The sequence below is a fragment of the Acartia tonsa genome, chromosome 12 (genome assembly GCF_053477335.1).
Source record: "Acartia tonsa isolate MP-2025a chromosome 12, ASM5347733v1, whole genome shotgun sequence".
In the NCBI taxonomy this organism is placed as follows: Eukaryota; Metazoa; Arthropoda; class Copepoda; order Calanoida; family Acartiidae; genus Acartia; species Acartia tonsa.
This window is the reverse complement of record NC_137271.1, coordinates 4,355,759-4,368,138: the sequence shown is the minus strand read 5'-3', so window position 1 is coordinate 4,368,138 and position 12,380 is coordinate 4,355,759. Positions and strand designations below refer to the sequence as shown.

Below are 12,380 nucleotides of genomic sequence, written 5' to 3'. Positions count from 1 at the left end.
GTATAGTGTGCGAGACTTTATGTATGACTATTAATAGTTATTATGTGTCTGTAAGTCTCTCAGGAATATAAAGATAGAGAAATAAAATAAAAGTTTTTGCTTATTGGTTTATTTTGTTACTGAACTGTAACTGTAAAAGGGGTAATGCCTTGGTTCTAAAACAGGCATAACCTACAACATTGCTCATTAAATTGTTAATGTTCCAATCAGGGAGCTTAAGGGATAAGACAAATTAGATAAAAATCATTCCTGGAAAATAAGTTCCCAAAGTGTTTATGTTTAAGTAAGCTAATAAGAGACCGTGTTTATAAAGCTTTGGGTACCAGTATAATTTTCAGTTAATGTTCTCTTCATCCCTTTGCAGGGTACCCAAGTACAAAAAGTATGAATTGTTTACTATTACCAATTCCATGCAGCTGTTTCCAGTATCTTAATGGACAAAACTGTGTCTTGATTCCTGGGCTATCTAAGTATAAAAAGTGGGAATTGGCTACTGTTATGGAGTCACAGTGCCAAACTTCTTTACATAAAGTTTTTCCCTCAATGTCAGATGTTCAATGAAAACAGCATACTCAATTTGCATAGCAAATTATAGATTGGTGTAGAGTAGCTACTCTAAAACTCGATTTAAATGTGTCATGGTTTTGTGACCAAAAAATTGTTAGGTAAAATTTCCTTGGTTATTTGAGGTCAAAAATGTTTTAAATGTTTAATTTTTATATTCAAGTGAGCAATCTATCAAAAATGTCATGTTAAGTGATTTATTACCAATACCTGTAAAGCTGTTGTTTTTCTTTTTGTTCGTCAATATAACCATGATTAATTTCATGATTAATATTTCCCTTGGAAAAGTTTAAAGAATTTTATGTACAGAAATTATAATCAAAATATCTGGTGATGTTCTATTACATAACTTTAGATTTCATAATATGATTATAAATGTTCACACATTTGGTTGTGAATGAATAAACACCTAATGTCAAACTAGCGCCACTTTGCAGGTTTATTGATGAACATTCAGTATTTATTAGTTGTGGTGAAGCTTTTCTATACATCCATTTGTGGCATATATGAAAATTTTATCAAAACAAGAACAACATTATTGATAATTACTACGCGTTGAATAAAAGATGCAAACTAAAAATATCAACTCAATCATACCAAACATAACCCAAAAACTTAAAATCCTTTATTTCAGGGATAAATATTGCATACCAGCATAATATCAAACAAACAGAAATTTCTTTTCTATGAAATGAAAATCACTTTTCTTGATATTTTTCAATGCTTCCTTCATAATATTATTTGAATCTGAACTTTGAATCAACGCAGGAAATAGGTGGAAAGGTTTTGGTTCAAAGTGCATAAAACCATCTCAAGACATATATAAAGCATATCTGAATGTATCAATCACTAGAGACCAATAGTTTTCAAAATCTTCTGCTTATAACAAATATACCTTACTACTGTTTAACAATTTTTTTAATGTTAATCTATCCCAGCAAAAATTATAATGACCCTGAATTATTTTCTTTTTCCAAAAATGTATTTTATTTTTATTTGATGTGTGTTAGGAAACCTTTTTATCATCTATTTTTTCTAATTTCCTGTCAGAGTTAACCCACACACAATCTATAATCTTTATCTCGTATTTATATATTATTGTTAAAATTTGGAAAATAACATAATATTTGATTTTGTCTTCTGGTTATACAAGGTATAACAATAAACACCTTTCACCAGTAAGCTTTTAATATAAGTTTGCTTTTATGAACAACAATAATTCGAATTTAACATCCTTATTCATCACTCACCCTCCAATGTCTTAGAATTTGGCTAAAAGATTGTTTTAATCTCCATACAAATGACCAAGACAAGACATAGATATATTGTCATATCCTTAGACTTTACCACAATAAGATAAACAAATTTCAAGTATGGCCCTGAAACCAATTAATATCTGCATGATTAGAACTGGTTCTCAGAAAAACGGAAAAATCATGTAAAGCATTCTATTACAGAAAATTTTCCACAAGTTTAGCCACTAGGGCCTAACAAAACTGGTTTTAATTTTATAATTTTTCATAATAATATCAGCAGAAACTGTCTAAAATACAATGCAACAAATAAATGGGGCGTTGTAGCTCAGTGGTAACGCACTGAGTTATGGTGATGAGTGTTCGAGTTCAAGTCCCCATGTGGCAACTCAAATTTCTTAGTTGAATTCATTCACACAACTTCCCCTGGTTGTGTAAGAAGGGAGATTATGGAGTGGTTTGGATACTTAATAGTCACATACATTATATCTGTACAACCCTTATCCCAAGCTCCTCTGCAGAGAGCATCATTCATTACGGTGACTTTATTTGGGACACCAGCCATAATCGGCAAGGGTGAGCTAATAAGGAGTAGCTCCCTTGAGACAGCAGGTCAAGGCATAATGTACATGAGCGTTGAGCTTGATAGCCCTAGTGGCTATACAAAAGTGTCTCGTTCTTCTTCCTTCTCCACAACTTAGGTCCAAAAACTAAGGACAATGGCTGCACAAACAAACAAACAAAGCAACAAATAAACATTATTTTATAGTTGAAGTACATTTGCTAAAGTATTTGAACATATGTAATGTAAAATACACAAAATTTTCCTTTAATCTTATTGACTGTGTCACAGTGTTGAGTAGATATAAAAAGATATATCTCAGGATTATAAAATCTAATAATTATTAATATGTCAAGTGCTCTGTCTCTTGCTCTCTCATCCTCTTATGAAAATTTTGCAATTCTTTCCTGAATTCCATTAAACTAATGGTATTAGTTTTCAGAATGTCTTTCAAAATAGAATTTATTACATTAATCCTATTATATACAGTAGTAAGGTTTTTTGTCTGAAGCTTAAGATTTTGATAACTATTAAACCAAATAAGTTCTTCATTTTATGAAAGGTTCTTATAGGTCCCTGGAAGGTTTCAATTATCATGTATATCTAAGTTTTTTTTAGGCTATTTTCCTACTTTCCTTACTAAGAATACAAAGCTCCTGGATGCTAGGAGCGCAGCCACTAGTGTCTAAAAAAAAATTATGAATTACTTTTCATACTCCAAAATTCATAATATCTTTTTTTTTGCAATAGATTATCATTATCATTAGAATACTAATATAATCCTAAGTGATAATGATTTTGCAGAAGCTAAATATGCCATATATTAGATAATCTTAAGCAATGATGGAATAAAATTTTTCTAAATATTAGAAATTTTTGTACATCCTTTATGCAATGCAAAGAGCAATGTACACAAAGTTTTGCATTGTTTGTAAAAGTTGATATAAAATATGAAGCTTAATTAATGCATGCAAACTTTCTCTGAATTTATAGTTTTATGTTTCAGACTTTCTTGAAACACAAAACATGAAACATAAAGTTAAATTTATTTCCATGGAAAATTGAGTTGATTTAAAGCATGAAGAATTTTAAATTGCAATTTTATCTTAAGAAAAATTGTATAGTTGATGAAAGGTTTAACAATTGAACAAAATAAACTAGAAGCTAAGAGCAAAGTAATTGATAAATCAATTTTTACCTTTTGTTTCATAATGATTAACATTTTGAATTTGTCGAAAAATTCAAAACAAACATTTTAAGTGTACTGGCCTAAGCAGATTTTTTATTCATGTTTTTGATTCTTGTATTTTGATAAGATTCAAATACAGTACAAATATGAAGAAGTGCATTGTTTTTAGCAAGGCAGGGAATAATTGTATAAATATATTCTATGCATGAATGTAAAGTTACTTGGAATGTATAAAATTAGATTTTATCCTTTTTGTGCAGGTATAATGTGTTTTTTCAAACTTAATTCAAGTTAATATTATATTTAAGCTACAAGTTTTGGCTGAATGCTTTTAAGTTACTTGATAGTATCTCATGTTAGGTAATATTAGTAAAGTTTAATATCTTTGTTCTTGATATTTTGCAAATAAATGGATAGAATTAAGTGTTTTCTGTCAATAGGGTACTTTGAATTTTATCCCCACCCCTAACCCTAAATTTTTTTAGCATTAGATGAGAACATAAAACCCCCACAATATTTATATTCAAGTAATTTTAATATTGTCAATTATGGCTCCTTCTTTCTTTAAAAATTTGAAAATATTATTTCTGTTGAAGATGAAAATCCATTTAAATAAACATTTGATCATATATTTTCAACACACATTGCAACAACAAAAAACAAAAAATGAAAAGGAAGAAATTGTGCTCAAATATAAAGGAAATGTTGCTAAATGTAAATAAATGGTTTAGTATTGTAAGCAAAAGTTATTTCACAAAATCTCTAAAATTTCATGTCATTAAGATCTTAAAGAGATTTAATGAAAATAAAAAAATGTAAAGTGAAATATTAAGTCAAATGCTCTTGTTAAGTCAAGCTGTTCTGAACTATGATTATTTATATATGGTACATTATGTCATAATTAAGAACAGTTTGACTAAACAAGAGTATTTGACTAAATGGGTACACTTTATAATTTTTTAAATTTCATAGAATTTATTTAAGATCTTTCTGATCTGAAATTTAAAAATTACCCTCTTTGTCAAATTTGAAAAGCTACTGGTTTAAAGTTTTTAAGCGCTTCTATTTCATTTTCATCTTCTAGTGTTACATGCTTCCTCTTTAAATTTAAAATGGATAAACACCTTACTCAATAATCCTTTATTTGTGTTGGGGAGATTACATTACAAATTGTGCACTATAAACATTCTTCTTATTTATAGTTTGCTTTTACACTATCTTAGATGTTCCAGGCTTAAAATGTGTTTTCAGTTTAGTAAACATTCATATAATAGTTATTTATAGCATTGTATTATAGACAATTTTCCATGGATAGAACAATTAAAAATTATAAGATTAATTCCAGTTTTGTTAGCCAAAGGCCCATGCTAAAAAACTGGTATCAATATGATGCTATGCAAGATTTTTTCATTATGGCCGTTGACAGGTTTTAATCCAGTGGATATTAATCAGTTTAGAAGCCATACCGGAAAAAAAATTTCATTTAGATTAAATAAGTACTTTATGTTATTTAATCATTATAGTTATTGCAAATCATGGTTTTAATAAAAGTCTTTAAAAAGATATGAGGTGGATTCTTAAAAAATATGTATTGCTGAATTAGCTATGGTATACAGAATTAATTTTTAATTTTATACAAATCTATCAATAAAGGTTATTAACATAAGATTATATCAAATTTTAAAGATTTTGATAAGATTTTTAAAGATTTTAAATATTAACTGAGTTTACTGACTTGGCTATCAAAGTCAATTAAGTGATACTTTTTCTTTTAAAGCACCCACCTCTGTTCTTGCTAAGAATTCCATGATAGTAGTGTATAATAAGAAGTTTACCCAATAAATCAATAAAAAGTAAAGAAAAACTATGTTTATGTTATCATCCAGACAAAAAAACATAGGTGGCAAGGAAATAAAAAAAACATAAAATAATTAAACATGAAGCCTTTAAACTTCTTTATATGAATGAATGATACAAATGAACACATGAATCTAGATAAATTCTGTAAACTTTCAAAAATAGCCACTTTCAAGATATCCTTAGTTGGAATAAAACATGGCAACCTAACTAATTTCCCTTTTTTTTTACTAGTTTAACATTAGAAACCCTATGTTCAAGATGAAGCAGATTTTCTTTTGGAACCCTAAAAAGTACATCTTATGATTCCTAAAATACAAAAAAGTAAATGAAACATTCTATTCAATAAGAATATAATGGGTTGCCATAATGGCAAAGTTTCTGCAATACATTAATGGAAATTGCAAACAAAAGTTTTAAGAGCCCTCATTATTAATAAATGATTGGTTTATGTATAAAATCAGAGTTTATCTCATTTTTTCCCAATTTTTATGTGTAAAAATGTGTAAGAATAGATCTGTCTATTGTTGGATAAGAAAATTTTAAAATTATGTTATCATATAAGTTTAATATGATTTAACTATAGGAATGCTGCTTATTTTAATTCCATGTTTTAATTCCTAATTTTGCGCAATTTAATATATATTCATATTCATGTATTTTATTTCAGGAAGGGAGGGAACATTGGGTTGTTTATTACACTAGTCCCCAAAGTCTGATGATGACGTTTTCTTATTCATTGGCTTAACAACTTTGGGGATTTTTATTGAATTAGATTGGTTGGTTCATTACATTGAGTGTCCAAATGCTTCAATCACTAATTGTATTCTACAGAAGGGGTAATTTTGTGTATCATCATTGGGGATGTACATCAATTTATTGGCCATTGTTTTATCCTTTTAGATCTCTGATTTGATTTTATTTCTTGTAAACAAGATTATATAACTGCATTTGAATAGGACGCCTACCATCTACATTCTTCATAAAATTGCCAGGGATGGAGGGGACAATGGGCTACATGCAAACCCAAGTTTATATTCTGTCTATACCTTGGCTCAACTTGGAGGGGGAGGGGGTATGTAACAATGAAAATCAACTTTTATCCAAACATTTTAAATTCATCAAATCATATTTTGTTAATTGGGAGGTTCAATAATTTATTGTTATTGAGTCTCCCATCCCTCAAGAATTATTCTTTTGTTTATCATTTCTTTTAAAATGCACAACAAATATCAGAATTGGCAGAGATTTAAATAAATCTATTTGCAAAATATTTTTGTATTGATTATTTATTCATTCTGAATTTTATCTAAAATCACATAATTATTTTATTTTAATATACAAGATGTAAGGAGTTCATTTATCTGATTTTTAGCTTATTTCTGAAAAATATTCAATAGAAGTCCAATAGTTCAATTATAAATCTCTTAGTTATATTTGCCTGTTATATTACAATCCTTAAAAACAGTACTGTGAAACAACAGTAATAAATCAATCAATTTCCTGCCTAATTAGGGTAGTGAACAATTGACTGATGCTTTAAGAAAATTGTTAATGTATCTATCTACTCTTACTTATATACTGTCCAAATTTTGATTTTATTACTAATCTATCAGTATCCTACTATATAAAGTAGAAAGTTTTTTTGTATTTTTCTTCTCATCTTTACAGTATCTACATTCATTTTGAATTTAGGGAGGTGTTGATATGACAGATGTTACAAATGCTTCAAGAACAATGCTAATGAATCTGAACACTCTAGACTGGTATCAATATTTATCTATTTATTTAGGGAGGTGTCCATTTGACAGATGTTACAAATGCTTCAAGAACAATGCTAATGAATCTAAACACTCTAGACTAGTATCAATATCTATGTATTAAGAGAGGTGTACATTTGACAGATGTTACAAATGCTTCTGGAACTATGCTGATGAATCTGAACACTATAGACTGGTATCAATATCTATCTATGTATTTAGGGTGGTGTTCATTTGACAGATGTTACAAATGCTTCAAGAACAATGCTAATAAATCTAAACACTCTAGACTGGTATCAATATCTATCAATCTATTTAGGATGGTGTTCATTTGACAGATGTTACAAATGCTTCAAGAACAATGCTGATGAATCTAAACACTCTAGACTGGTATCAATATCTATCTATGTATTTAGGATGGTGTTCATTTTACAGATGTTACAAATGCTTCAAGAACAATGCTGATGAATCTAAACACTCTAGACTGGGATAAGGAATTTTATTAGAATTTGTATAGAATTTAATATTCTAGATAAATAAAGGGTTGGGGAGTGATAAAATTAATTTTCTTTTTATTCAAAAAGTACAAAGAGTGTAATTTTTTGGATCACTAATATTTGACATAACTTTATGACTATTGTACTTTTATGTGAAGTGTACCTTTATGACAAGTGTACCTTTATGACAAGTGTACCATTTTGTGAAATGAACCTTTATGTGAAGTGTACCTCTATTTAAAATGAGCTTATGTGAAACCTTTTTTATGTGAAGTGTACCTTTATGTAAAATGAGTTTATGACAATTGATACTTTATGTGAAATGTTTTTATGTCAAATGAGTATATGTGAAATGATTTTATGTCAAATATTACTGATACAATTTTTTTGTGTAATTCTGTAAAGTTGGGTGTTGGGTTGTAGTCAAATGCTCTTTTTAAGTCAAACCGTTCTTAATTATGGACCATTTCAAATACAGGGTGGGGCACATAAATCCGGACTTTTTTAAAACGGCCATAGCGTCAAAACTACTGGACCAATCAGGACGTTTGACCCCACTGTAAAAAGCTTAGGTAATGACCTTTCAGCACAAAAAAATATTTGGACGATTGGGGACGTGTACTCTGAGCTGGCCGAGAATATGTTCAACAAGGCGGATTCGAAATGCGCTGGTGGTTTAATCTTGATTCACGACTAGGGACCACTAAATCTGACCTCAGCCCATCTGTAGGTGAGGTAGGGTTATAAAACTTGCTGGAGATACTTTTAGATACATAAGTAAGACACTAGAAAAGACTAGAGCTCTCTATCTGAAATGGCTTGGCCGTAGTACTCCAGCAAAGTGAAACGTGTCAGATTTTAAGATGTCAAAAACGTCAAAAATTTGTGAAAAATTGTTAATATTTTTCGGTTCTCGATTTCAGCGACCCATATGGAACATTAAAACTCATTTTAGACTATGGATTGCTTTGACAACTTTAGCTAAATTGTCATGCCATTTCCAAAAAGGTAAAGAACGTCGTTCTAGCTTAACTGTGGTCCAAATAAGAGCCTCCGTGTCTAAGGGTAGCTTGAAAATTGGTTTATTTTGGATCCTGCGGTTACTCACGATCCTAAGGAAATGTGGCCTCCCAGCAGCCTGATCTTAATTCAATGGACTTTTGGGCCTAAAGCTACTTTAAAGTATGCACCAATTAACGTGCCCATATCACGAAGACCTCCCTCATTGCCACTATCAAGGAGAACTTCGCCAGCTTGGACAGCAGTGGCGTGCGAACCGAAGGGGGCATTTGGGGCAATCGCCCCCCCCCCCTAGCGACCAAAACGCCTCCCCCTGTCCCCCCCCTAGCCACCGCCCCCCCTGCCCCCCCTAAATGTTGAAAAATGCCCCATTTTGCCCCCCCCCCCCTGGTCAACAAAAATGCCCCTTTTTGCCCCCTACCCTACAAAAAGCAAAACCATCCCAGTTTCCCTAAAAAAGATCAAGAAATACTCAAAAAAAAATTTTGGCGCTTCGCGCCATACAGCCAGTTACTAATCATTTAACCTTACAAAATTTTTTAATTAGTGTAGAAATTAGATTATAATATTTTTTTCACTGAACATAACAAACCAGGTAATAGGAAGTATTTTATTTTTTATAATATAAACTTTTTACCAAAGAAATTTTGTACATCCCTAATGATGATACACAAAATTACCCCTTATATAGATTACAATTAGTGGATGAAATGTATGGAAACTCGACTTAATTAACCAACCAATCAAAATTCCATTAAAGTCCCCAAAGTTGTTGAGCCAACGAATAAGAAAATTTTATATGAAATATTGGGGACTAGTGTAATAAATAGCCCAAAAACCCCTCACTCCCTGAAAATTTGAAGAAAAAAATTTGCGCTTCGCGCCCTTCCAAATGGTTTATGCTTTTTATCTGCTTTTTATTTTGTTTTTATTTCTATAAAAACATGTGTAAACAACAAATATTTAATCAAAAAGTTATTTTATGTAAAAAAGAAACAGCGTTGATATTTAGCTAAGCCTTTTTCTCAACACTGTAAGTCTGTCTAAATGAATATCTATATATGATGTCATATTATTTTCAGGATAAGTTTATCATTTCTTTAGTGTACATACCCTTACAAAAAGACATGTTTTTTTATGGCAATTTTCATTAAAAACCCTTAAAACTAACTACACTCTATATCCCTAACTTGATAAAATATGCCACTCTTGTTGTCTTTAATTGATTTTAGTTCAAAGGGGGAGTAAATATTTTTAGGTGCGCTTCAGGCACCGCCCTTATAAATCCTTGGAAACACCACTTAATAAAAAATTAACAGAGTTTTAAAGTGGCATTTTTAGCTTCTCTATAATTCACTATGGCTGTCAGTAAGTAATGCTAAGGGGGAAATGTGATTTTTTTAACTGCAATTAAAGATAGAAGGCTAAAACTTAATGTTAACATTCCCATCAATATGGAGTATAATTAACTTTTAAAAATTCATGGAGGTCGGACTGCTTTTCAGGACGTTTTTGGCTATTTTTGTATCTTTTAAATTTTGGGTATAGTCCCTTTTGTGACATTGCCTCTTAAGGTGCATTTCGTCGTATTTTCACAGTAGCTTTTCACCTATTTATAGGTCCTGCGGGGCAAATTGCCTAACCCTGCGGGGAAATCACCTGGCCTAACTTAACCTAGAATAACCTATTAAAAGCTACTATGAAAATATGACGAAATGCCCCTTAAGAGGCGTTGCCACAAAAGAGACTATACCCCAAAGTTTTCCATATTTCTAAGAGATTTATATATCTGTAGATGAAAGGACAAGTAATCTTTTTTTTTACATAGTTCTTTATATCTTTGGTTTTTATAGTACGATACATTTTTTTTGTGGATTATAATATTAAAAAGATAAAATTTCTCGATGTTTCGAGCATCCAGTATGTAATTTACTTTGACTGTCATCACACAACATACAGGAAAAAGGATTTGTGACTTTTTCTACCTAAAATATATATTTATTTCAACATATGCTCTTTAAATCTACTTGTGTGTATTCTTATTAATGATTTTTTGTGCTTTGCTACTTAAAGATGTTGTCATCCTTGTTGTCATAAAATAAAGAAATATTTAAAATCAGTTTTACATATTAGGTTAATTTTTGATAAATTATTTCCAAAACGAGTGTTTTTATCCCCCCCCAAAAAATTTTTTATAATGGGGTTATTCATCCTTCCTGCTGAGATTTTCTAACATCCCCTTCAACCCATAAAAAATGTTTTGTGGGGGGGGGGGAAGGTTAAATTATCTTCTGTACTTTTTTTTTCGAAGATGCTTTCTAGCTCCCTTCCCTTCAGTCATTGCAGGGTGGGGAAAAGGGATGGGTGAGAAGAGATGGGGGGGGGAAGAGATAGGGGATGTAAATGGGATGGGGGAAGGGATTGGGAAGAAGTCCCACCCCTTAAAACGCCCTTATTTAAAATTAGTATATATAATCAAAATGCCCCCCCCTAAAGCAAAGTGCCCCCCCGAGGCACTTTGATTTAGGGGGGGGGGCAAAATTTTACAAAATCTTCAAAATGCCCCCCCCCCCCCAAGACAAAGTGCTTCGCACGCCACTGTTGGACAGGTACATTTTGATCTAGACCTGCCGGCGGTTGAGGAGGCGGGTATAGGCGGCGAATGAGACTGGCGGCCATTTTTTTGAAATTCAATAAAATCTTTAAAATTGACGATTTTATGTTCATTTGTTTGAAAATTTGAAAAAGTCCGAATTTATGTGCCCCAGCCTGTATGTATACATTTGGGCATAATTAAGAACACTTTGACTTAATAAGAGCATTTGACTTAAACCCAACACTCAACTTTACGGAATTATGCAAAAAAAATGACCCCCTTTCTCATCTCATTCTATAGTTAAGTTTTTGAAATTATATATAGTTTGGATGATGAATTCCTTTTCTGAAAAAGTGTATATACAATATGACCACAATATTGGTTGGAAAGTTTACACATTATAGTATGAAAGGGCAATTAATTTTTCATTAATGCATCTAAAACAATTGAATTTCCGAGGCTATAGCTTTGCTTTTGTAATTTAGGATCTCAATAACAGCTGAACCGATATGGATCTCCTTTACAATGTAGCTTTTCATAGGTCAAGGGAAGGTTTATAACTGTTTTGGCGGAGGGTACCACCACCCTCCAAAGAAAATTTTAGAATTTAACCCCCAATCATTAACAAACATTTGAACTTTCTTTTTAAATCTAAAATTGAAAATGGATGGTGGTCGTTAAAATAGGGCGTTGAATTCAATCCCTCCTCCACTTCGCAGAAAGGGGATAGATTTCAAACAAATTGATGATACATGTAAAATATATTTGTCCTTGTTGTTAAATGAGATCAAAATGAGATAGATTTTAACAAATTGCTTAAATTAATTGTTTAATTTAATTTGCCTAATGGTCCCAGCAAATTAATTCTGGCCTAATGGTATATTTAGAATTAACTTTAATTTATAAAGTGACATTTAATACATTATGGCGATTTTAAAACTAATATTGGAATAAATGACAAAAATTCAAAGTATAGATCAATGGCAAATAAATTTTGTCTTTTCTCCATAATATTTTTTGTATAATTTTGTACATTAACAATTTGAAAAGGAAAATAATTTATCTATTGTTGGAAAAAATGA

The 12,380-nt window shown here is 30.8% G+C and overlaps 1 protein-coding gene across 5 annotated transcripts in view; it reads left to right on the top strand.

Moving 5' to 3' along the window:
• The window catches only part of LOC145334274 (glycerol kinase 3-like), a 159,711-nt gene that overhangs the window by 115,984 nt on the left and 31,347 nt on the right, over window positions 1-12,380 (top strand). For 4 of the 5 annotated variants that reach the window (XM_080179664.1, XM_080179665.1, XM_080179669.1 and 1 more), the window contains exon 10: window positions 7,602-7,681. In XM_080179664.1, coding sequence (XP_080035790.1) covers window positions 7,602-7,681 — 80 coding nt within the window. Of the gene's footprint in view, window positions 1-7,217; window positions 7,265-7,601; window positions 7,682-12,380 lie in introns of all 5 variants that reach the window. The other variant, XM_080179667.1, reaches the window with a different exon arrangement.